Source organism: Etheostoma spectabile, chromosome 18, assembly GCF_008692095.1.
Source record: "Etheostoma spectabile isolate EspeVRDwgs_2016 chromosome 18, UIUC_Espe_1.0, whole genome shotgun sequence".
NCBI lineage: Eukaryota > Metazoa > Chordata > Actinopteri > Perciformes > Percidae > Etheostoma > Etheostoma spectabile.
The window spans coordinates 5,489,424-5,515,927 of NC_045750.1; the positions used below are offsets into that span (position 1 = coordinate 5,489,424).

The window sequence follows — 26,504 nt, forward strand, 5'->3', positions numbered from 1 at the left end:
CTATCAGAGTATAACTACTAGAGAGTCTGCTCTTGAGACTGTTGAGTTTTAAAAAGTTAAAATGTCTGAGAGCCAGGAGCCAGGTTAGAAAATTGTGCATACATCTGTCCCCATTTTCCCCCTCTTTTTAACATATGGAAAGGGGTTTCCTGCTATGCAACAAAAGGTGATCTTCTGTCTCCTGTCCCCTGGGGTCTTAGTCTAGGCTAAGACAATACAATGTTGATTGGACTATGTTGATGTTAGAGTTTCACATTTACACGACAGACCCCTTTGTTCTGCAACCAAAACGACCCCCAAAGGTGCAGAAGGCAGGTTGTCATTGGTCAGCAAAGATGCACTCGACCTGCTGTCATGACAATTACGGACCAATGAGAAAGGATTTGAATGCACCAGGGGAAAAGAAACCGCCCCAAGGTGCATGGGATAAAAGTGTGCGATTCAGGACTTTTCAGGACTGCTTTCACGTGACTCCATCAGGGGAAGCGAGGATCAGTCCGCTGTCAGCTGCAGTGTTATTGTGTTTGTTTGTGTCTGATTGTCTTTGTCTAATCATCTTCATCATTCTGCTGCATTAAACCTTTTCCTAATTCTCAATTCGACCCTCAGCCTCCTTTTCCTCAGAGATCCAACAGAACGCGATTTTAGTTATGTATTTCTAACAAGACTTTGCTCCAATTTTTGGAACAATATGGGCAGGATTCAGAATTGTAGGAAACTGCTTGGATTTTGGGACTGTCCTTTTTCGGGATGTCTGATCACCCTAATTTATATAAATATATGCTCATAGTAACCATAATAATTTTACTAACTCTTCATATCTGTTTTATAGTACACAACCTACAAGATTCAAAAAGACCCACATGCCTTTTACCCTTTTGTCTTTAATGACATCATGGGCCTGGCCAAAGACAAAGGTGTCCCTGTGGACGACATCAAACTGGCTTTGAAGGGACATGTGAAGGAAGATTACGTGGTACAGTTGCTCCAGAAATATCTTCCACTAAAATTGCTGATTATTAATTATTTTAAAATATATTTGATTATTTGTTAATACATTTTACAAGAGTCATTTAACTGGATTTAAATTTTCTTGGCAGTTTAACCCTGAATGCAAGTTGTCAGAAAAGGATTCATCCTACAACAAACATCCGACTGCTAATGACAAAGTGCATGTTCTGATTTGTGTTGTTCCTGCCGACACATCTGGAATGAGTGGCGAAATTCAAGCTATGATTCGTGACATCAGGATGGAAGCCAGTAAACTGGGTGAGAGCAGAAATATGTTAATTCTTTCCTACTTATGATTTCAATAAATCACATCGCTTGAAAAAAATCCTCTTAATGTAGAACTAATCAGTAATCAGTAATGTAGTCACCTCCTGTATTTTTGTAGTTATTGTACTCACAGAACAGCAGCTGTGGTCCATCTGTATAAATGTCAGTTAAAGGACTTATTCTAATGAACAGGTACAATATTGTACCAAAATGTACTTGTACTTGAAAGCCCTGTGTTTTAGGAGACAAACAAACCCCCGACCACCTCCCCACTAGGATCTTCATGATCTTATCCAGCACCAGTCAATGTGGAATATGTGGAATACCTACAGTGCTTTACCTTTCAGAGACTAGGTTCAGGAGAATAGCCTGGACTAGTTTTGTGTTCTCCTTGCAGGTATTCCTCAAGTGGCCATTCTCACCAAGATTGATCTGGTCTGTCCTGAAATCCAAAACAATTTGAGGAAAGTCTACGAGACCATCCACATTAAGAATAAGGTATTTTTTTATTAGTACTATTATGAATTTCAACTTGAACTTTATCATCCCAAAGGAAATTTGTATTGCGTCACATTTATGTCATATCTTGCGAAACCATAAAACATGCTCACGAGCAAATTGTATAATTTCACAGGCGCAGACATTATTCTTCACGCACCAATTCAACAACAATCGAGAGTTGTAAAGGCGGCTGCGAGCATAAAACAAAACAGGGAGAGGGAAATAATTGCATATGTGAGTATAAAATAAGCAGCAAGTGCAGCCACATCGAGCCCACAAGTTTCTGCTGTGCCAGCGGAAGGCATACAGGCTGCTGCAGGTAAACTCTGCTCGTGAAGTTCAGTTCTGCATGCGCAGATAAAGCTGACATTTGATATTTTGGGGTGGAAACCAAGGGAGGTGCTGGCCCTCTTATGATTGGTCACTTTCAAAGTGATCCCACCCACGGCCTCCTTAATTTACCTTGATTGACAACTTTCATTCAGGAAGCACAGAGTTGTTGTAGGATACTGGCCAAAGAACAACTTTTCTGTCTTTTATTAACAAAATAGCGCAAGATAGCACTGTAAATGAAATGTATGTATTTATTTCAGCCCAGTCTCATGACAGTTTGTGAAATGGTCACGTTATTTAATCTATTGATTCCTGAACATGACACGTTAATTGCGGTAATTTCATGTGGTGATCACGAATTTTAAAGTAATCTATTCAAATGGGAAGCCTCTTTCGTGATCACAGAACAATTAGGGTAGCTGATAAGGCGAAAGTCTGCGTAGGGAGGTTGGTTGGGGGGGGGGGGGTGGATGGCTCAAACAACACAGGACGTTCACCCCGGAGACCGGTTGCGGTTCCTTTCGCCGTTATTCTTTTCCTAACCACAACCATCCTGTTGTTGGAGCGCGTCCCGCATGTGGCGCTCTGTCCCATTGTTGTTGCCCGGGTTGATTAATATATATTATAAATCTCTCATATGTTCTGTTATTAAGATATAATTTGGTCTCTTACAAACACAATTTTATCTGCGCAAGCAGAAATCAGCTTTGCAAGCAGAGTTTACATGCGAAAGCGTGAATGCCCTGTGACGTTGGAACTTGAGACACTTGCAGGGGTGTGCTGCTTATTTTATACGCACACGTGCAATTCTTTCCCTCTCCCTGTTTTGTTTTAGGCTCGCAGCTGCCTTTACAACTCTTGATTGGTGTGCAATGAGTAGGATCTGCGTGTGTGAAATGATATAATAATGATACATAATCCTGACGCCATAAATTTGATCTGCAGCAAGCATCAAATAATTTCAAGGAAAACTGCAAAAAAAACATTTGTGAGATGGAATTACAGTTGAAAATTGAGTTATACGATTAAAGTGTTTTCAATATATACATGTACAGCACTAAATAATGGAAAAAAACTTGAGAGAGAAGTTCAAATCTGGCCTATATTCTTATCTGCACACAAAGACAAAACAAAAAAACAAGCAAACTTTCTGTAATGTTAGCTAACCGCAAATAACTTTGTCAACACTTAAAGTTTGTAAAGGTTTTGCCTCCATTTTACACTGCATCGCTCATGTCTGGCCAATACCTGTTCTGCTTAATAACATCAGTATCGGTCCAAATGAAAGGATTGGTGCAGCGAAAATAAAACCAATGTTGTTCTGACCACTAAACTGTAATTTGTCTTTTAAACGTAGATGAAGGAGTTCAGTGCAGCGGTGGGAATTCCAATGAACTGCATCTTCCCTGTGAAGAACTACCATGAGGAAATTGACCTTGACAATGACGTTGACTCACTGATCCTGAGCGCCCTGAGAAACATCATCAACTTAGGAAATGACTACTTCAACTCAAAGAGTCAGTCAAATGTTGAGACATTTTTAAACAGCATAAGAAAGCTGTATTGCATGTCAAAAGAATCTATTCAATTTTATTTATAGTATAAAATACTAACAAGAGTTATCTCAAGACACTTTACAGACCACACTCTATAATTTACAAAGACACAAGAAATTCCCAAGAGCAAGCATTTGGTGTAACAGTGGCAAGGAAAAACCTTTTAGATAGAAACCTCAGACAGACCCAGGCTCTCGGTGGGTGGCCACCTGTCGCTGCCGGTTGGGATACTGATACAGATATTGAGAAATATGATTCATATAAACTATAGCAGTTTTAATGATGAACAGTGGCAGCTGTAGGCGTAGAGCATAGTAACCCCTAGCAGGGCGTTGTGTGGCATATTACGGCATACTAGGGCGTAGCAGGGCATATTAAGGCATAGCAGGGGGTAGTGGAGTGTTGCAGGCATAGTAGGGCATAGCAGGGTGAAGCAGGGCAGAGCAAGGTGTAGCAGGGCATAGTAGGGCATAGCAGGGTGAAGCAGGGCAGAGCAAGGTGTAGCAGGGCATAGTAGGGCATAACAGGGTGAAGCAGGGCAGAGCAAGGTGTAGCAGGGCATAGCAGGGCGTAGTGAGGCAAAGCAAGGTGTAGCAGGGCAGGTTGTCGAGCAGGACCATGGCGGCAGTTGTGACCATGATTTAGTTGCCACCACTATCCAAGGAAAACTGCGGGGCGAGATGGCGTAAGGACTCCGGGGAATAAGCTCCCCAGAGACAAGTAATCTGTGACCTTGACCAAAAGGATTTCTTACAATGTATGATGCATTACTTGTTGCTTACAGCACCTGTTTTTATGTGTTTTGATTTAAAGCCCCTGCAATTCCTGCCTTTATTAGATGTATGATGACTGAAAATACACATTTCTGATTTCTGAACTAATGTCTCCAGGGTCTGACAGTGACAATTCCAGAGAGCCTCCTCCAGACTTCATTGATGAACCTGCACCCCCATACACAAAGTAAGAGACCTAAAGATGATTCTGTTATTTAATGATATGTGATAGTCACTAAAACTCTGTTCTTTTAAAATTACATGATCATTTAATTTTATTCAGTCACTCAGGATGTCTTGATCGAATGTTTTGACCTTGATCAGAGTACTTTAAAATGAGTATCTGCTGATACAGAATTCAACCTGAAACTTATATTCACACCTTAAATTAAAGTGCATACAGGTGCAGATATTGAAATAACTTTTTCTTATCACCCAACACTCATTTATCTATTCTGTTGGGGTTTTTCTCCTCAGATGGCAGTGATGTCAGATTGTCCTGATGATCCAGACTGTTTCAGACTGTATCTGGATGGCTCTGAGCCTCCACCTGGGATTTATGTTGTCTGTTATTCTGTCAAATACTTTAAACTCAGAGTGACTCTGTAGATTTTTTCTGTCTATGACCACATATATATGTAAATTAACATAGATAGATCTATGTGCATTTCTGTATTGCATTCTGCTGCAGCTTCACCCTGTGGAAGAACAAAATATTGCAGTTAATTTCCACATCGAGGATCTTTGATTGTATTTCATAGGCTACTCAAACTGAGCCGCTAGACTACTTTTACATTTGCCGTTCCAGATTCCGGGAATGCCTAATAAAGCACCTTAAAATGTGTCTCTCCTCAATCTATCAGTTAATTTCAGGCCTTGATTGGTGACTTCTGTGTATCGTCTGTTAATAAATATTATTCTTTATTTGGGGAAATGTATGCTGTGCACTGGGAGCCCATTCAAAAGGAGGGTCTCCCTCGATGGGCCCCAAGTTTTAAATAAACTTTTTAAAATTAAATTTCAAAGTCTTTGGTTTTGAAGAAAAGTTGCTGGCCTGTGTCATGAACATCATAGTCATAGAGTATTTGTTTTGTTTTCTATTTTTCTGAATTTTCTGTCTGCTTGCCTTGTTTTGTCCCTGCTGTGTTTTGTTTTCCCTCACTCTCCCTTCTGATGAAACCAGCTGACTACGCACAACTGAGTCTCATCTATAATCACATGCTCCCGCCGCTCACACCTGCCTGCCATCTCCAGTCAACTACAGTTTATCAACCCCGGCTCTTCAACCACTTTTAACTTGATCGTTGCTCCAGTCACCCTGGTGAAATTCTCACAAGCTATCCTGAATCCTCGAGTGTCCTTGACTCTCTGTTTTATGTTTGACTTGCAGTCATCACCTCCAGTCCTGGTCCCCATCCAGCAGTACCCTGCAGCCTGTGTCCGTCACAGCTCCCAGCCCCAGTGTCTTCCCCTCGGCTCCTCGCTCCTGGCTCTCCCACGCTTCCCCTGAGTATCCTCACCCTTGACACTCGCCAAGCTCCACGTCTCTGCATCCCTATCCCTTGCATCTGCCTCCCCACTTTACCACTCCTATAAGCTCCAATAAATCCCTTTTGTTTTATTTGTGAGCAGTGCGTTTGAGTCTTTCTGTTCCTTAGTGTAACATGCTTCCTCTAGGCAATATTATTAAGAAACACTCAATTAACTTTCATTGTTATGCCGCTGACACCCAATTATATCTATCAATTAAGCAAGACGAAACCAGTCAGTTAGCTAAACTTGCATACTTGCATGCTTAAATTTTATAAAATCCTGGATGACCTACAATTTTCAGAAGTTAAACTCAGACAAAACGTTTTTGTGCTGGGCCCTAAACACCTTCAAACTTCATTATCTAGGGATATAGCTACTCTAGATGGTATTGCCATGGCCTCTAGCACTACTGTCAGAAATCTAGGAGTTATTTTTGATCAGGATATATCCTTTGACGCCCATCTATAACCAACCTCAAGAACAGCCTTTTTTAATCTTAGTAACATGGCCAGAATTAGTAACATCCTGTCTCAAAACAATACTGAAAAACTAGTCCGTGCATGTGTTACTTCCAGGCTAGACTACTGTAATTCTTTATTATCAGGATGCTCAAATTAGTCCCTTAAGACTCTCCAGCTGATCCAGAATGTTGCAGCGCATGTTCTGACAAGAACTTCAAAAAGAGATCATATTTCTCCTGTATTGTCTTCTCTGCATTGGCCAACATAAGGTCAGTTTCAGCAAATATGACAGAAAGTTAGTTTAACAAGTTTTACCTATTGCACCTTGAAAGAGAGTGTAACAAAAGAATGGCAGAAAGGGTGGGGAAAGAAGTCAGGGGTAGACACTTTTTTTATACAATCTAAAGTTATAAAATATGCTTTTGTACATCTCTGGGCCCTATTTTAACGATCTACGCCAGGTGCGAGATATGGCCCTCTGTCTCGTAGGGACTCAGTTGAACTGTGTAGATGAAGGCTGGGGCATTGTGTGTTAAATTAATATTTGTGCATTGTAGGAAAGCATGTTTCTGGCTGGTGTGAATGTGGGAGTCTCGAGACAGTGGAGCATGTTTTCCTGGAATGTAAAAAGAATAGTGTAGAAAGAAGGGTATTGTTTGTAAAACTGACAGGGCTTGGAGTTGAGGCTTTTTTTGTTTTATCTATGTTTGCACATAGTGAGGAACATTTACTGACATCCAAGGCAGTTCTTCAATTCCTGCATGATACAGGAGTGTATGTAAAAAATCTAGTTTGATCTACTTTTGATCTGTGGAGGGCAGTAATACACATTGCAGCATCTACACTGCCATACTCTTACAAGAAGAATAAGAACAACAGAGCAGGAGGAAAACAGGAAGTCTGAGGCAGGGTGAGTGTTAACACTCGCCCTGAAAGTAAGAATTACTCAGATTTATTAGATTGTTTACATTTCAGATTCGGTAAAATGAGTGATTTGGAGGAAGAGGAGGACTCTCTGTCAGGACTTTCAGACACAAAGTAAGAGTCTATTTCTGTTGTAAACTCATCCGTAAAAGTTAATTAATGTTATCTGATAGATAGATAGATAGATAGATAGATAGATAGATAGATAGATAGATAGATAGATAGATAGATAGATAGATAGAACTCTGTTCTTGTGTAATAACATAAGGATTTTATTTTATTCAGTTGTGATGTCTTGATCAAATGTTTTTGACCCTGATCAGAGCCCTTTACTGGTACATTTAGCTAAACGTTGACTTGAAAGGTATCTGACGCAACGAAATAACAGGTGTAGCTGCCAAATCTGCCACACCTTATTTGTAGCGAGTCATAATCTAGTTCAAGCTTCAGCTTTATTGTACAATAAAATGCTGTTGTAGGCTCCTCTGCACACTGCACACACACAACATGTATTTACATATTTAAATAGAGGAGAATGTAACAGAAGAAAGTACATTAAAAGTGCCACTAAAGGGGGAACTGGTCTTCACTGTTTTTTTCATTATAGCCACATTGATAGGACAAAGTCAACAGGAGAGCCACTTTTACCACAATACTCTAGTACTTGTGTGCTAGAGTACTAATGATGTGTGTGAAACATGTTGTTTACACAGACAGAGAGCAGAGTCTCCAGCTTCCAGCGCTCTGTCCATGAAGAGTGGCTTTTCCAGAGAGGAACCTCCATTCTTCAGTGATGAACCTGGACCAACAACCAAAAAGTTAGTTTCTTTTGTAAAGTGACCTGAAGAAGATTCAGTCATGTAGAGACGTTTCTGACACCTGTGGCAGCTGGTAGAAGATATTTTAGAGGGGAGCGGTGCAAAAATTAGGCAAACTTGCTGGCTCGGCTCGACAGTTCTGTTGCCAGCAATCTCCACAAAAGAACTATTTGCATTGCAGTCATAGCTTTTAGTTTTGTTCGAGAAAATGCATTGAACATGGGCCGTGTTACAGCATTAAATCGGTCTTATACTAGTTCGTGGAACTTCCACGTTATTTTGATTTATTAATTTGTGTATTTTCGAACGTGACTATTTCACAAACTGCCATGACAGCGGGCTGCTCTGGGGGACACAACAACGTGGAAATTAAATGCCACACGCAGGATGGTGACAACAACTTAAGCCAGGACAAGATCTGCGGCCTCTGGGGGACGCAACAACAGGGAAATGAAAAGCCACACGGCGGCCTCAACAACGGGACGGTTGTGGTTAGGAAGAAAAGAACGAGGAAAGGAACACGCGGGCCATCCACGGTCTCCAGGTCATGTGTTGTTTGACCCGTTCACCAACCTCCCTGCACGGATTTGACAGCTTTTCAATACTACTCAATACCGTAATTGTTCCGTGATCGCAAAATTGGCTTCCCATTGAAATACATTACTTTAAAATTTGTAATCAACACTCAAAAATACCAACATTAATGTAACCTGTATACAAATCAATAGATTAAATAACGTGACCATTTCCCGAACTGCCGTGAGACTGGACCCAAGTTGAGCGTGTTTCATTTAACAAGTTGGAATTTCAGTGTAGTTTTGTTCTGTCCATGTTAGCCCTTGCTAGCAATACCAGTTTGTGCAAACAGGGTAACAACGTCCAGAGATAGAAGTTGGACAGGACTGTGTGTACGGTGGATTTGATACGACACAAATAAGACAGAAGTGCTAATAAACTGTATATTACTACAGCTTTCATTACTGTAGATGCACGGCCCAGCCATGTTGGCATTCGAGGTTGCCTTTGCACCAGCTACCGTGAGGTTATCTGACTTTTCTGAGTCGGAAATTCAACCTCCAACCAAAGGTTTCTAACTTGGAATTGGAAATTCAACTACCGAGGACAAATAAAAAACCATATCGCCGCTCATAATTGTTTTGGGAGTCATTGAAAATCAACCTGTATTTCTGCTTTAAATGGATAGGACAGCTAGATATGGACGGAAGTAGAGGGGGAAGACATGCAGGAAATTGTCACAGGTTGGACTCGAACCCTAGACCTCTGCATTGAGGAATAAACCTCTATATGTGCGCCTGCTCTACCAACTGAGCTTACCCGGCCACCTGTTAGTTTAGGCATTAGTCCGTGTTGGTACTATATATATGTATATGCAGAAGGCGAAATCAAGATGATCATGATACTCCTGCCTTTCTGAACTGCTAATGATGTGTGTAAAACATTTTGTTTCCATAGACGGAGAGCAGAGTCTCCAGTGTCCAGCTCTCTTTCTATGAAGAGTGACTTTTCCAAAGATGGACCTCCATTCTTCAGTGATGACCCTAGACCTTCAGAGAGTCATGGGAAACGGTTTCTACTGTAAGCTAACCCAGGGCTACCAACTTTTCCCAAAACCTTGAAGTGAGATTTGGGGGGGCCAACCCATATTTTGCAGCGTACAAAGCAATTTCTTTGGGTCTTTATCCTTCAGGGTTTAAATTGCGATTTGTTATATGTCTGGGAGGATGGGGCTCTCCCTAGGGGGGTCTGGGGGTATGCCCACCCAGGAAATTTTTTTTAAAAATAAACCATTAAATGGCACTTTCTGGAGAGTTTTTTTGCAAAAAAAATGGAGAAATCAAATCTTACATGATATGTGCAAACATGTAGGGTTAAGAGCCTTTGCATTGTTGTAGTATCAACAGGTTTTAGAGCATTTACATTATTTACATTATTAATTTCTTATGATATAAGAACTGACCCAGACAATGTGCCAAACATAATGAACCACATGAAGAGACAGTAGCATATGTCAGCAACAGCTGAGAAGATTTGGGTCTGTGGGGGAACAGGTCCAGGGGTCCCTGGTGTAGGGACCAGGGACCCAAAGTTAAATTAATGTTGAGGGATCAACTAGGACCACTGAAATTCTAAAGAATAAGAACCATTGAGTTACATAGATTCTAATCCTTTAACCTTTGTGCCAAGGTTCAGTAATGTCTGGCCCTCATCCTCTGGGCCCACTTACTGGATTTACTTTTTGGGAAAATAAAGACTATTTGTTCATTTTATAAAACATCAAATTAATTATTTACAGTTACATTTAGAGATGCACCGAGGTTAGAGAAGCACAATAGTGGCCCAACGTTGCAGTATAGTATATATAGTATAGTATATATAGTTTTTATATATAGTATAGCTCAGATGTGTTTCATCAGATTTTTGCTCATGTTTACAACTTTGTGCACATTTAAAATATAACTCCTCCCATGACTGTTGTCCGAGATTTGAAGAGTTGTAATATAGTCTGCTGTGCATGTCATTGCCCCGCTGATATGGTAATATCTCACTCAGACCGTCGCACAGACACAGAGGCCCATTTGCACATCCTCTGCACACTGCACACACACAACATGTATTCACATATTTAAATAGAGGAGAATGTAACAGAAGAAAGTACATTAAAAGTGCCACTAGAGTGGGACAAGATGGCGTCGTAGTGTGAGCACCACGTTTGCTCGGCACCTGTGGATTCAGCTGAAATATCCGTCTAAAACACGTGTTCACCTGGTAAAAACGTTATAAATGTGAGCGGGAGTAGCTCTATAATGAGCCTGGCTGACTACTTTTTGAAAATGCCTCGTGTCAAATCTAAAAGAAATACTGTTTCGGAGGATCAACCCAGCGACGCTGCGGGGCCTACTGCTGTAGAACCCGAAAATACTAACGAAACAAATGCCGCTGCTGAAGTCGCAGAATATGAGAGTGACGTCGACCCAAATATCCTTATGGCTTTGAGCAAGATAACGGATAACATCACAAAGTCAATAGACGCCAAAGTCAACACTGTGCTCGCCGCTATACGCGAACAATCATCTCAGATGCAGGCCCTGGCGACGCGCGTCGGGGATGCTGAGACACGGATCTCAAGCGTGGAAGACACGATTGACACGCTGCAGGCTAAAGTGGCGAAACTTGAGAAACAAACATCCGATATGGCAGATCATATTGACGACCTGGAGAACCGCAGCCGCAGGGGTAATCTTCGACTGGTCGGACTACCCGAGGGCACGGAGGGCAAAGACCTGGTCACATTCATGGAGACGTGGCTCCCCTCCCATCTCGCCCTCCCACAAACCCGGGAAAATTAAAGGCGACCGCGTCACCGTTTCCCCCGAGGCCGGGGGCCAAACCCAACGGGCCCCCTCTCATGAAAGCAAAAACCCCGGGCAGATAAACAACGAGTGATGGCGGGGCTCGGCGCCCCTAGGACCGAATCCCAGCGGGCCGGATTTTTTCCCTTTTTAAATGATTTTTCGGTGGGGGGGCCCAAAAAACGAAGGCTTTTGGAGGGGAAGTTCCTAGGAGGGGGGGGCTTGCCCTTCTTTATCCCTTTTCTAAGCGCTGTAAACGGCGCAGTGAAAATTGCCCAAAACGGAGGCAGCCGCAAACTGGAACGGCCCTAAAAACCCCGGGGAAACACACATTTTTCCAGCACCGAACCCGGACAGTCCCTTTGAACGGTGTGAGTATCAGTAAACCTCTTTTGGGTTGTATAATAACTGGGTGAAAAAATGCTCGATTCTGCTCTGCTGTGTGCTTAGCGGACTTTAGGTTTTACGTCTATGAGGGGCGGGGGTGGCGTTTGTTGCACTCCCGGGTTTTTCCGGGCGCGGCGGGGGGGAGTTTTTCCCTAATGTTTAGTAGGGTTGTTGCCCAATTTTGTTTTTTAAAATTTTGTTGACAGATATTTTTATCGCTTTTTTTCTTTTTTGTTTATTTACCGCTCTTACCAGTGTATGGGGGTTCACATGTCTTAATATTTTTTGTCTGGACACAATAATTTTGTGAGAAAAAATTAGGGGTAGCACCTGAATTTAGGGGGTGCCACAGCCCTTTTAAGCGGAGAAAAAAAATTACATGCAAAAAAAGGGGATATAGAGTTGTATGTTACAAGAGACCCCTCCGTGTTAGGTTTTAAATTTACAAAAAGGGGCCATTCGGCCAATTTTTCTTTCCTTCCATCAAGAAAGGGGTGTGCAGTATTGAAAGGAAAACTACCTCTTATTGTCAATGCTTTAAAGGCCCGGGTTCGCTATGTGAATCAAGGGAACTTTGCAAGGTCGAGTATTTTAATGATGAAGTGTACTTTCCAGCCCCCCCCTTAATTTTTTAACAAAATGTTCTGGGCCCCACTCCATTTCCCTTTGTTCCCCTGACGTTGCCGGGGATTTTTAATTTGAATTAAATCCCCCATTTAAAATTTTTCCCAATAGTAAGACCCCCCTCCTAGGCCAAACGCTCCGCGCTCTGGTGAGGGCTGGCCTTTTGATGCTGGAGATGCACCATCCCCGGGTAAACAAAACACATTTTTTTCTCCCCCACAAAGTGCAAACCAGGGTTTATTACTTTTTTCTCCCAAAACCGCCCTTTCGTCGTCTTATAGCACCTACCCCAAAAATTTTCTCTGACCATGCAAAGTAAAATTTTGGAATTAACCTAAAACAGCGTTGACGTCTCGCCACTGGAGATTAACAACCTTTCTTAAGAGAGAAAAACCCTCCAACTTTTTCAGTGAACTAAAAAGTTTTTTTTAAAAGAATGCCCCATCTGCCCAAAGCCTCATCTTTGGGGGAAAATGAAAAACCTAGCCAGGGGCTAAATTTTTTGTATTCAACAAAAAACCCCCGAAAACAGGGAAACAAAAACTTTAGGGAAAAGAAATTGGCTGTAAAGAAAAAATATTATAACCTCTCCATCATCACACTGTGCAAGAATCACAACAATTTGGCAGTTTGATTGCCCTTTTTACCAGGGAAGCAGAGAAAAAATCAAAAACGCAAGACAAGGTTTTATGAACTGGGGACAAAGAGGCAAAAAAGCCTGGGTTTATGGAAAAAAAATGCGAATCCCAAAATTTTTGCTGCAAATTTCAGACAAAAAATGGCCCCAAAGGGTTTCGAAAAAAAAAAAATAGTTTTAAAAAATTTTTTGGAAACTCTACCTTGGCAAAAACAGGAGCAGGGGCGCTCATGGACAATTTCTTTGCTCAAATTTACTTGCCACATCGTCAAGGAAATGAACGCCCCAAAAGCCCCCTAAAATAAAAAGAAGTGATTAAAGCTATTAAAGCATTTCAAAATGGAAATCACCCCGGCTCTGCGGATTCTGTTCTGAATTTTAAAACTTTCAAGAATTTAACAGATTCTTTGACTGTTCAACCACCTTACTTTAGGATTTCCCAGAATTTAAGGGGCCCAATATATCTTTAATCTTGAAAAAGGGGAAGCCTTCTGATTTTTTGCGGTCCTATAGGCCCATAGCTCTCTCTAAATGTAGACAGGAAGCTACTTCTAAGATCGGGCCCCATCGCTTGGAAAAATTCTTGCCGGCATTGGTAAAAGAAGACCAACAGGTTTTGTAAAGGGGCGGAACTCAGCTTCTAATGTAAGACGTTTGTTGAATGCTATCATAGCTTTCAGGCAGGAGTCTTTAATGGTCTGGTGCTCTCCCTAGATGCGAGAAGGCTTTCGACCGAATTGAAGGGTTTTTCCTACTGTATACACTGGGCAAATTTGGGTTGGGGGAAGATTTTATAAAATGGATTAGGATTATTTTAAAACTGAACCACAGGCAGCAGTTTTAACTAATGGACTCAAGTCTGAATATTTAATACTCACAGGGGGGTGATGCGGGCTCCCCTTTTTTCACCTCTCTATTGTTTGGCTATAGAGCCGCTTGCAGAGGCCATTAGGAGACCCCTACGTTTACGTGGTTTGGAGATGGACAGCTTTTGTCACAAAATAACCTTATATGCGGACGATGTTCTAATCCTTCTAACTGACCCTGAACATCCGAAACCAAGTCTTCTTGTTTTAATTGGCCGTTTTAGTCGTTTTTTCAGGTTATAAGATTAACCTGACTAAATCTGGGGCCCAATGCCACTAGGCCCCTCTCAATGATCCCACTTACTACCCCTCCTTTCCTTTTAAATGGTCTCCCAATGGGTTTGTGTACCTAGGAATCTCATCCCCCCCTCCTTGATCAATTATATAAAGCCAACTTTCCCCACTATTTTTGTAGAAGGGAAACAGGACCCTAGAGCGATGGATGTCGCTTCCCTTTTCCTTTTTGGGGGCGTATTGCTTGATAAAAAGGGAATGTCCTGCCTAGGTATTGTATCCTATCAAATGTTCCTGTGTGTTTTCTAAGCGGGTGTTGAAGGATATAGTGGTTGGCTCACCCGCTTCATTGGAGCAAGCGCAGACCCAGGTTAAGAGGCGGTGTTACAACTACCAAGCTCAAGGGGCGGCCTAATCTACCTATATTAAATCTACCAGCTTGGTCCCATTTGAGATTTGTACAAGAATGGGTAACGGGTAAAACCCGATTTGGAGGCATTGAGACGCCACTATCACACTGCAGACTAAGTGACTTGTTGTTTTTAATAATTTTAGAGAAATCAAACCCTCTGTGAAACCCCAGTAACAATAATCTCTAAAAGCAGGCGGATTACCCGACGATTGAGAGAAAATCAAAACTCACATCCATTTTTACCCCAATAATAAATAACCTGCTTTCCCCCCCGGGTTTCCCCGGACCAGGTTTTCAGCAATGGTTAATAAGAATAAAGTCCCCTTTGCGACCTATTTGTAGATCATAAGCTAATGTCATTTGAACAACTTTCAAACATTCACAAAGCCTCCAACAGGATTTTTATCGTTCTTACAAATAAGGCATTATATTACCACAGCACAAGCCTTATTGACCACCCTGAAACATCTGCTGTTGGAAATTCTGTTAATCAACAAGTGAAAGCATCTATGAGTCCCTTTACCATACACTGAACGGAGTTCAGGGTGGATGTGCGGGGGGTCAGGGGTGGTGGGAGGGGGAATTGTCTGAACCATAGAGGAGGAAAGGGATATATTGGTCTCTTGCAAAAGGGATATCAATTTGTACTCGGACAAGGGAAAAACAATTTAAGATCTACATAGACTACAATTCCCCCCACCGTAGGAGGCCTCTTTAACCGCTCCCTTTCCCCCCTCTGTCTCAAGGCCAAAATGATGTGGGAAATCTAACTCCTGTCTCTGGTCTGTCACAAACTTCAAAGATACTGGGCTGAAATAATAAGTGAAATGGGGAACATTTTTCATGTTAATTGACATGGCCCCCAGTCCTTGATTCGGGTCTGCCATGTGCCTGTCTGAAAAAAGCAGCCAACAAAAAGGGTGTACAATATCTTAACCTTTGCAGCTAGAAAAAATATTCTTTTGCAGTGGGTCAGGACAAAGTCCCTTCTGTCTGTGGTTGCTAAATCCTTTTTGAACTGATTCCTCTGGAACATTTAACTAATGTCAGGGATCCAGTGAAGACCAGTTTACCAGTATGGCGCCATTTTTGGACTATATTGGACTGGAACTCCCTCCACACTATTAAGAGGCTTTCTATGGGCCTGAACATATGTGCTTTACAGACTGATTCACCACCTTTCGCACGATGGCAATGTACTCTGTCATGTAAGAGCTGTCATGTAGGTTTATGTTTGTTTTTGTTTTGTTTTCTTCTCTGTGTTCCCGGGGCTAATACATTAGACAAGTTTGTTATAAAACTGGAAATGCAATTAAAAAAAAAAAAAAAAAAAATCTTTAAAAAAAAAAAAAAAAAAAAAAAAAAAGTGCCACTAAAGGGGGAACGGTCTTCCCCTGGTTTTTCATTATAGCCACATGATAGGACAAAGTCAACAGGAGAGCCACTTTTTTCCACAATACTCTAGTACTTGTGTGCTAGGTACTAATGATGTGTGTGAAACATGTTGTTTACCAGACAGAGAGCAGAGTCCCCCAGCTTCCAGCGCTCTGTCCATGAAGAGTGGCTTTTCCAGGAGGAACCTCCATTCTTCAGTGATGAACCTGGACCAACAACCAAAAAGTTAGTTTCTTTTGTAAAGTGACCTGAAGAAGATTCAGTCATGTAGAGACGTTTCTGACACCTGTGGCAGCTGGTAGAAGATATTTTAGAGGGGAGCGGTGCAAAAATTAGGCAAACTTGCTGGCTCGGCTCGACAGTTCTGTTGCCAGCAATCTCCACAAAAGAACTATTTGCATTGCAGTCATAGCTTTTAGTTTTGTTCGAGAAAATGCATTGAACATGGGCCGTGTTACAGCATTAAATCTACCACCCGGTCTTATACTAGTTCGTGGAACTTCCACGTTATTTTGATTTATTAATTTGTGTATTTTCGAACGTGACTATTTCACAAACTGCCATGACAGCGGGCTGCTCTGGGGGACACAACAACGTGGAAATGAAATGCCACACGCAGGATGGTGACAACAACTTAAGCCAGGACAAGATCTGCGGCCTCTGGGGGACGCAACAACAGGTTGTGGTTAGGAAGAAAAGAACGAGGAAAGGAACAAGCTCTTGAACCCCCCACAGTCTCTGAAAAGCACAACTAGTCGATCACGAGCGGCTCAACAGCTAGATCTATAGATGAACTCATCTTTCAGAAATTTGACCGACCGGGTTGACGCTTCAGCGTGAGAAATTGGGGGTGTGGCGTGTGCGCGTGTGAAACCAGTCAAATGCGTGTGTCTCACGGCCAATGCGTGAGAGTTGGCAGCCCTGCTAACCTAATGAAGACCAGCAACAGACAACAGACTGCCCGACTAACGTCTTCAACACTTACTGGTTTTGCACCGAAGTCCAGCTGTTGTTGATTGAGTGGAGGGAGGGGCCTCCTGGTCTCTGCTTCGCACCACCTGGGACTTGCTATGAATCTTTGACTGCAGTTCTGCAACTCCAAATGTTTCTTCAAATTTGGCGAAGTGTTTTTGTAGCTAGATAGCACAGAGCGTACAACCAACCTTAACATTGCCATCTTTACACAAACTCAAAATAGTGACTGTATTTCCTGCTAGAACACATGCATCTCTCTCCTCCCTCCATTGTTTTTTACTTTTGTGTCGCTGCAAGGTATACACATGAACTGTCCTCATGCTGAAGACGTGACTTGTTGCATGCGTGACTTCACTCCCGAGACGCAAGAAGCAAGCAAAAATATACATTTTACTAAGGAAAATAACAAATATACTGTAGTAGTGCACAGTGACTTTGATAAGTAACTTTGATCTGTAAACTTGTTTAGAAATAATAACGCGTTAGATTACTCTTTACTGAAAAAGTGGTCAGATTAGAGTAACGTGTTGCTTAGTAACGTGCGTTACCGGCATCATTGGCCGTATTACAGTGTAGACATTCAACACTCATATTTGTTGTTTTTGGGAGTCACTAGAAAATTGACCTATTTTGTTGTTTAGGTGTGATGGCCTGTTGCTACTGTCTATACTATATCATATGCATATGGAGATACAGATCATATAAATTCTTCCTTTGCTATGTACTAATGATATGTGTAAAACGTGTTGTTCCCACAGACACATGGCAGAGTCTCCAGCGTCCAGCTCTCTGTCCATGAAGAGTGACTTTTCCAAAGACGAACCTCCATTCTTCAGTAATGAACCTAGACCCTCAGACACAAAGTAAGAGACTGTTTTTGTTGTGAACTAGCATTGCCAGACCTTTCTTCACAGCGCTGTGGAGTAAGGTATGGCTGGAGAGAAATCGTCTTGCGCGGCGCTAAGCTCTGCAAAATAGTCTCAGAAAGGAACATGTTTTGATAGAACATCTGCACCCCACAAAACAAAATGCCCCATACAATATTAAATGTATTGAACTTTTCACACAATAGCTGGATACATGCTAAACGTCATTATCTCTTACCAGTGTATGTCCGTGCGTACTTCATCTACAGCAATCCCACCAATTAGTCCCAGAACGTCCCAGTTAGAGAGGAAACGCTGTAAACATATTCTTTGTAAATATTTACCATCATTCCCCAAAAGAACTAAGCAGGCCTGCCTTGTTGCACCATCCACATTTTCTTAAACTTGACATTTTCAGCTTGTAACTTGTTAGCTCGAAGTTTGTCGTTTCCCAAAAAGAACGTCAATGCACAAATAAACTTCTGTTGATCTTGATTACAACTGCTGTAATGTGTTGTAAAAAAATGTGTTCATCTCCACAGAGAAAAAAGGAAACAGAGTCATGTTTTCATGGTTAAACAGCCGTCCGGCAACAGACCCGGGACAAGAGCTGGACTGCAGACATCCAGTCAGACCAGTACTGCGCAATGTAAGTCATCACGTGTGAAAAATAGATTCTTCTTAGTTTATTTGTTGCTTTGTGCACTCCATGGTCATCTGCTTATCCTGGCTCGGGTCGCAGGGGCAGCAGCTCCAGCAGGGGACCCCCAACTTCCCTTTCCTTGAGAGACCCATGGCATTCCCAAGCCAGGGTGGTGATATAGTCTATCCACTTAGTCCTGAGTCTTCCCCGAGGCCTCCTCCCAGCTAGATGTGCCTGGAACACCTTCCTAGGGAGGTGTAAAGGGAGCATCCTTACCAGATGTCCAAACAACCTTAGCATGCAAAGGAGCAACAGCTCTTCTCTAAGTTCCTTACGGGTGACTGAGGGCATTTGTACTCCTGTAGTTGGTTTGCGCTGGTCCAAATGAGTTGATGAGTATGTAAATTTGGACCGATTTCCCCTTTGCAAAGCGAGACTATGGGAAAACCAACTCTAGTGCGGCAGCTGTGAAAGCTTGTTCTTTGGTCATCATGACCCATTCTTTATGGCCATAGCTGAGAGTAGGAATATGACCCATAGATTAAGAGCTTTGCCTTTCCGCGGAGCTCTCTTTTTGTCACAACGGTGTATCCTACTCTGATTCTCTCGCGCTTCCTTGTCCCCTCAAATCATGAAAAAAATCCTGATGTACTTGAACTCCTTTACTTGGGGTAAGGTTTAATTCCCTACCTGCACTCCATCATTTTTTTAATTAAAGATTCGTAAATTCGGCCCTAAAAAATAATTATTACATCTTCAAAACATTGTTCTTTTGGTCTCACATTTTTCTTCTCTTCCAAAAGGTTGTCAGCAGGATGTGTCAGCTGACCAAAAAAACAGTTTGAGAAGCACATGTGAACGTGTGACTGAAGGAACTAATGAAACAGGAAGTAAAACCCACTTCAAGAAGGTCTATGTTACGATGTACATCTCAGAGGGACAGAGTAAAGTGGTTAACACCCAACACAAAGTTTGGCAGCTTGAAACTAATTCCAAGATGAAGATGTTCCATGATATTCCAATTAAGTGCTACGACATCTTCAAAGCATTACCCGGTCAACAGAAACACATCAGAGTCGTTCTGACGAGCGGTGTCGCTGGGGTTGGAAAAACTTTCTTGGTGCAGAAGTTCACTCTGGACTGGGCAGAGGGTTTGAAAAACCAAGATATCAATCTGCTAATTCCGCTTGCATTCAAGGAGCTGAACTTGGTCAAGGATCAGCAGTACAGTCTTCTGGAGCTGCTCCGTGTTTTCCATCCAGTATTACAGGAAGTCCCAGTAGAGCAGCTCGCTGCCTCAAAAATTCTCTTCATCTTTGACGGCCTGGATGAAAGCAGACTTTCAATGAATTTTCAGGACAGGGAGGAGTTTGTGTCTGATGTCACACAGAAGTCATCAGTCAACGTGCTGTTGACAAACCTCATCGAGGGCAAGCTGCTTCCCTCGGCTCTCGTCTGGATAACTTCCCGACCTGCAGCAACCAATCAGATCCCTTCTGCGTGTGTTGACAGGGTAACAGAAGTACATGGCTTCACTGATGCCCAGAAGGAGGAGTACTTCAGGAAGAGAGTGTGTGATGAAGAGCTGTCCAGCAGAATCATCTCCCACATCAAGACATCCAGGAGCCTCCACATCATGTGTCTTCTCCCAGTCTTCTGCTGGATCACTGCTACAGTTCTGGACCACATGTTGACTACAGACCAGAATGGAGAGCTGCCCAAAACCCTGACTGACATGTACTCACACTTCCTGCTGGTTCAGACAAAGAGGAGGAAGCAGAAGTATGCTGAGGGACATAAGACGAGTCCACAGAAGCTGACGGAGGCTGACAGGGGAGTTCTTCTGAAGCTGGGGAAGCTGGCATTTGAACAGCTGGAGAAGGGAAACATAATGTTCTACCAAGAAGACCTGGAGCGCTGTGGTCTGGATGTCACAGAAGCCTCGCTGTACTCAGGAGTTTGTACAGAGATCTTCAAAACAGAGAGTGTGATCTTTGGGAGAGAAAAAGTCTACAGCTTCGTTCATCTGAGCATTCAAGAGTTCCTGGCGGCAGTCTACTTTTTCCACTGTTACACCACTAAAAAGGCACATGTACTGGGCCCTTTCCTGGGGGAAAGAAAGACTAAATTATCCCCAAAACAGCATCATAATCATGAACATGATGATCAAGACAATGATTACGACCAAGACGATGAAGACGAAGACCAGGACGATGATTACGACCAAGATGATCAAGAAGATGGACTAGACTATGATAAGGCCCAAGATGATAGCGATGATAGTAACAACCAAGATGATTGGGACGATGATCAAGACAGTGATTACGACCAAGATTATCGAGATGATGATCTAGACTATGATAAGGCCCAAGATGATAGTGATGATAGTAACGACCAAGATGATAGTGACAATAGTAACAACCAAGATGATTTGGACGATGATCTAGACTATGATAAGGCCCAAGATGATAGTGACGATAGTAACGACCAAGATGATTCGGACGATGATCTAGACTATGATAAGGCCCAAGATGATAGTGACGATAGTAACGACCAAGATGATTGGGACAATGATCGAGACGATGGTTACGACCAAGATGATCGTGATCATTATACATACACTGCCTCAACTCTGGATGACTTCCTGAAGAGAGCCACAGAAAAATCCCTGAAAAGTAAAAATGGCCACCTGGACCTGTTTGTTCGCTTCCTTCATGGCCTTGCTCTTGAGTCCAACCAGAGACTCTTAGGAGGCCTGCTGGGTCAAACAGACAACAAACCACACATCATCCAGACAGCCATCAACAACCTGAAGAAGATGAACATGGACAATGTAATCTCTCCTGACAGAAGCATGAACATCTTCCACTGTCTGTCGGAGATGAACGACCAAACGATACATCAGGAGATTCAAGAGTTCCTGAAGTCAGGGAGCAGATCGCAGAAGGAACTGTCTGGGATTCACTGCTCAGCTCTGGCCTACATGCTGCAGATGTCAGGGGTTGTTATGGAGGAGTTGGACCTAAGGAAGTACAACACATCAGAGGAGGGACAACTGAGACTGATCCCAGCTGTGAGGAACTGCAGAAAGGCTGTGTGAGTACATGCATTGTTATTGACTAAATTAATTATTTAATAATGTAGAATTATAATGTGATCACACCAAATGCATAGAAAGCTTTTGACCAGTTACATCCAAAGTCAATGCATAGACACCAAACGCATGTGATGCTATGCCATGAAAGCCTATTGCTGTTTAGATTCTCCTGATGTCTTCATGTTGTTGAATCAAAAATAGAGGAACAAATTGTTGTAGCCGATTGTGGCGCCCACTAGGAAGTCTGCAGTGCACCCATGATGGAATTACAACTCCCGGGTCTTTTGAATGAATAAAAGACGTATTTCAGAGTTTACTTTTCACTTTACAAATATCTTCCTTTATGTCCTTAATTAAAATTTGCCAAAGGAACTTCAATTAAAAAGATACCTTGCTGATATTCTACCAACTTAGTATCATAATATTGTTGGTAGTATGTGTTAATGAACTGTGTTAACAGATTTTACATTTATCTGTATTCACAGACTTCATAACTGTGAGCTATCAGACACTCACTTTGAAGTTTTGGCTTCTGCTCTTAAGTTTGATCCCTCCCATCTTAAAGAACTGGACCTGAGCAACAACCGTCTGCAGGATTCAGGAATTAAGCTGCTGTCTGCTGGACTGGAAAGTCCAAACTGTCGACTGGAGACTCTTAGGTCAGTTCTCTGTCTATGTATGTGTGTGTCATAGACTGTATAAAATATGGATGTGGTTCCTGTGACATCACTCAAGGGCTTCTGAAGAGCTGTTGCAAGCTTAATTTGGGTGTCTCTGCCATCTTGGCATTGCCTGACATTGCCTAACTCCTGGCTAACCTACAAAATGGACAAAGAGTTTGGATGGAGCAGGAACTGGCCGGATGAAGCCTAGAGCACAAAAATGTAAAGTTTTACTTCAGAAAACAAGTGTGTAGTTTTGGCATTTTAACATGGGATCCATGGGCATTCACTTTTGGAGGCAGCCTGAAGTGGCCATTCATGGAACTGATGTTTTTAGCACTTCCGTGTGTTGGTTTCATTTTTCTACCCCAGTGGTTTCCACTTGTGTGTGTGTGTGTATGTGAGTTTATATATATATATATATATACATATATATATGGTATTTTGGCCTTCGGCCACTCAGTTGTTTGTGGAATCAGAAAGCTATGTAGCAGTTACATTGTAGATGGCTAGCAGAAACAAAGTTCCTTTGCTTTATCCAAAAATGGATAAAGCAAAGGGTATTTAAATTGCAAGTTTAGTTTCAAAAACCTTCCAGTTGGCTCTCTACACAAGACTTATGTTATGTCGATGTAAATCCAAATGGTGATTCTACTCTAAAACTCATTGATTAGGACTCAGTAATGTTAATTTATGTATGATGGCTCTTTTGGTAAATGTATTGTTGAATACAACATTTATTTTCTTACAGATTGAGTGTCTGCAGGTTGTCAGAGATCAGCTGTACTTCTCTGGTCTCTGCTCTCAAGTCCAACCCCTCCCATCTGAGAGTGCTGGATCTGAGCTACAGTCACAAGCTGCAGGATTCAGGAGTTAAGCTGCTGTGTGATTTCCTGGAGAGTCCAAACTGTGGACTGGAAACTCTGAGGTCAGTAAAGGGTTGGAGTAGTTTGGTATTCTTTTGGTGTCATTCAATTCCAATAACATTTTAGAAAGATTACATTTTAGAGCCACTGACACAGGAACTTATTTAACTGGTAGATGTTTGTATTTTTTGATGAATACCTTTTAGGGATGTAATGAAACACAAAACGTTCACTTAAGTTTCTCTAAATTCTTAAATATTGAAAACAAATGCAGGTTTTTGCAATTGATTGATTGAAACAAACTTACTTTGAGGTCTACTATTGTATATATTCAATTACTTTTTGGACTCAATTAATGATCAAATTATGGATTATGTATTGTGTAAAACTAATAATATCCAAATTTAATTTAAAAATAGTAAACTTACTGGTTTTATTTAGAAAATTTTACTTGCATAAATGCAAAACAACAAATGTTAACCCTAACTTCACCATTTTTTACATGAATTCAAGGAAAATAAAGTCTCTCAAATTGATGGACACTCAACAATTTAACAAAACTATAGGTTAACTTTAACAAGAATTATGAATTTTTTTTGTCTCATTACAACTTTGTTAATGATGTTTTTTATCCCCTTTATACCCATTTTACATATTTGTTGTTATCATCTAGATCATACTTTTATTCATGTAGTCATTAAGTCTTATTGTTTCTTTGGATTATTATTTTTAAATATGTTTGAAATGTTGAATGTTTTTGTAATTAAAATTGGGGGAAAAGGTTTAAGTGAATGTTTTGTCTATCTAAAAGAGAGGCCCTGCTATAAACATTCTGGTAACTACTGACTTAAACATTTGTTGTATCCATGTTTTTTTTTTGCCAAGTAATGAATTTGTCTGGCAGAAGCTGCTTTGCAAAGATCTCCACTATACCATAATGCAAGAAACCCTTGTGAAGTTGAGCTACGTATTTACAATCTGAACAAATGTGATTGGATTAGAAATATTATTTTATCAAAATAATTTCTTCTCTATTCAGATTGAGCTGGTGCAGTTTGTCAGAGATGAACTGTGCTTCTCTGGCCTCAGCTCTGAAGTCCAACCCCTCCCATCTGAGAGAGCTAGACCTGAGAGGAAACAACCTGCAGGATTCAGACGTGCAGCTGCTGTGCCAGCTGAAGGAGAATCGACTCTGGAGTTTGGAGACTTTGTTGTAAGTAGAGTTGGATTCCGTTCACGCTGGTTTCAGCAGTATTGAAGTGAACTGTATCAAAACAAAAGATCCAGTATTTCCTGTTAACCTTCAACTAGGTTTATTGTTTGAAATTTATTTCGAACATGCAAAAGAAAACAGAAAGGGGTTTATCTCTTCTGTTGTCTTCTTCTATAACAATAATGTCATGCACACTCTTATAATTTACTATTTAAATTTTATATTTCTGTTCGTCTGTGATTTAACTGTCATGTTGAGAGCTGCAAAAAAATTGTTTTGTTGTTGAAAACAATGACTAAAAAGATCTATTCTATTCATCAGATGGCAGTGACTGGAGTGCTTTGCTGCTGCTCATCGTCTCCACCTTCTCCTCCACCCAGGTTTTATTTATTGTGTCTTTTATCCATACAGATAATCTGAACTGGAAAAGACTTTTTGTTCTATGACAACATAACTGTAGATTAACACATTTATCTGTGTTTTATCTCTTACTGTCTTACTTTGTGCTGCAGTTCTACCCTGTGGAACAACAGAGTATTGCAGTTAATTTTCACATTTTACACAGCAGAAGAAGTTAATTTGCATGTAGTTACTGACGATAAATATTGTAACAAACAGAAGTATATGAAAACCTGAACAAAGTCTGTAATCAAGGTCTGTAATTTGGTGGAAGGTCAGAAAATGAGAACTGAACAGGTGATGCTTTTGTTTTTATAACCTCTGATGATGATGTACTGATGTATCCTACGGCAGCTTGTGTGTTGACATATATATCTTTTTTTATTTTTATACATTTTATGTTCTATCAAAATGACCACAATGTTAAAATCTGTGACACAAAATGGTGGCTTGTATAAACAGCATTTTAAATCTAAAAAAGAAAATTTTCATTCTTGATTAATGTGTGGATTGTTTCCTGGAGGGATGGATTAGTATTTTGGTCTCCCAAAAAAATAGCACTTCATAAGAAATTACAAACTAAAAACTAAAAAATAAAGTCTTCAAAAGTAAAAAATGACAAACTGATTAATCAATAATTGGTAATTAATATAATTCACAACTAATTGATTAATCTTTAAAGCAATAAAATATTAGATTACTAAACTGTTCTGCCATTTGCAGGATTTTTCCTACATAGAGGAATTGTTGGCGCCCCCCACTTTTGAGCCAGCACCAAAGAAAAATCACCAGAGAAAGAAGCAGACAGAAGGGGTTGCATTATGCATTTAAAGGTTATACTGTCGAGCTGACTCAAGAACGAAATGTAATGCTAACGGCGGGTGAGTGCTAGTTAGCACTAAAATTAGGGCTGCACAGTTAATCACAACATTGTCGACATCTCATCAAAATCAACACGGATTAGTGCAACGTCCAAATCGCAGGGGGGGCGCAATATTTATTAAAGGCAAAATATGTGTCAAACCATTCTAAAATAAAGTATTTTGGTGCTGCAGAGATTCAATTCAATTTTATTTATAGTTTTAAATCATAACAGAAGTTATCTCGAGACACTTTATGGATAGAGTAGGTCTAGACCACACTCTATATAATATAATATAATATAATATAATATAATAATACCAGTAGTTCTCACAAGAACAAGCAACTAGTGCGACAGTGGCGAGGAAAAACTACTTTTAGGAAGAAACCTGGGACAGACCCAGGTTCTTGGTAGGCGGTGTCTGACAGCCGGTTGGGGGGGGGGGATGCACAGTGGCAATAACAGTCACATTAAAGATAGTGGAACAGTGATTACACAATCATTAGGCTATTTTTACAAAAATGTCTGCAATGGGGCCATAACGTGAGATATAAGGTAATGGAGCTTTTTATACATTGTCGTGTTTCTTTAGAACGCATTCCTTAAACGCTTCAGATGTAAAGTTATTCGCTGTCAAATTGGCGCCAAAATGAATGGCAGTCAATGGAATGCTAATGGCGGGTGAGTGCTTTGTAGCATCAAAATGGCGGCATGGGAGCTACGCTTTGTGGACGCCCGCTTACCCCCTTGCTTACATCGGGGAGTGACAGATGGCTTACCTCCTTGGGGACTGTCACTCCCCAATGTAAGTCGAGTGC

At 41.2% G+C, this 26,504-nt stretch overlaps 2 protein-coding genes across 3 annotated transcripts in view; both read left to right on the forward strand.

Annotated features, from left to right (window-relative positions):
• LOC116706814 (interferon-induced protein 44) overlaps positions 1-5,176 on the forward strand; it is a 28,418-nt gene extending 23,242 nt beyond the window's left edge. Inside the window, exons 6-9 of one of the 2 annotated variants that reach the window (XM_032543851.1) lie at positions 1,676-1,776; positions 3,470-3,629; positions 4,559-4,628; positions 4,919-5,176. In XM_032543851.1, coding sequence (XP_032399742.1) covers positions 1,676-1,776; positions 3,470-3,629; positions 4,559-4,628; positions 4,919-4,928 — 341 coding nt within the window. In that variant the 3' untranslated portion in view covers positions 4,929-5,176. Of the gene's footprint in view, positions 1-832; positions 977-1,100; positions 1,270-1,675; positions 1,777-3,469; positions 3,728-4,558; positions 4,629-4,918 lie in introns of those variants that run through there. The other variant, XM_032543850.1, reaches the window with a different exon arrangement.
• Positions 5,177-7,304: 2,128 nt separating this feature from the next.
• Positions 7,305-25,238, forward strand: LOC116706780 (uncharacterized). Its single transcript, XM_032543792.1, has 12 exons — positions 7,305-7,473; positions 8,073-8,177; positions 9,651-9,773; positions 16,224-16,328; positions 17,837-17,941; positions 18,487-18,593; positions 19,391-20,756; positions 20,928-21,683; positions 22,170-22,343; positions 23,098-23,274; positions 24,252-24,425; positions 24,747-25,238. Exons 1-12 carry the CDS (start codon positions 7,421-7,423, stop codon positions 24,754-24,756), a joined length of 3,255 nt encoding a protein of 1,084 aa, XP_032399683.1. The 5' UTR covers positions 7,305-7,420; the 3' UTR covers positions 24,757-25,238.
• Positions 25,239-26,504: the final 1,266 nt, after the last annotated feature.

Bases quoted from the DNA above. Each gene is read 5' to 3' on its own strand.
- LOC116706780 (XM_032543792.1), top strand. From the start codon at position 7,421: ATGAGTGATTTGGAGGAAGAGGAGGACTCTCTGTCAGGACTTTCAGAC. The intron at 17,942-18,486 runs GTAAGAGACTGT...TCATCTCCACAG, and splicing joins CCTAGACCCTCAGACACAAA to AGAAAAAAGGAAACAGAGTC. The intron at 18,594-19,390 runs GTAAGTCATCAC...CTCTTCCAAAAG, and splicing joins TCAGACCAGTACTGCGCAAT to GTTGTCAGCAGGATGTGTCA.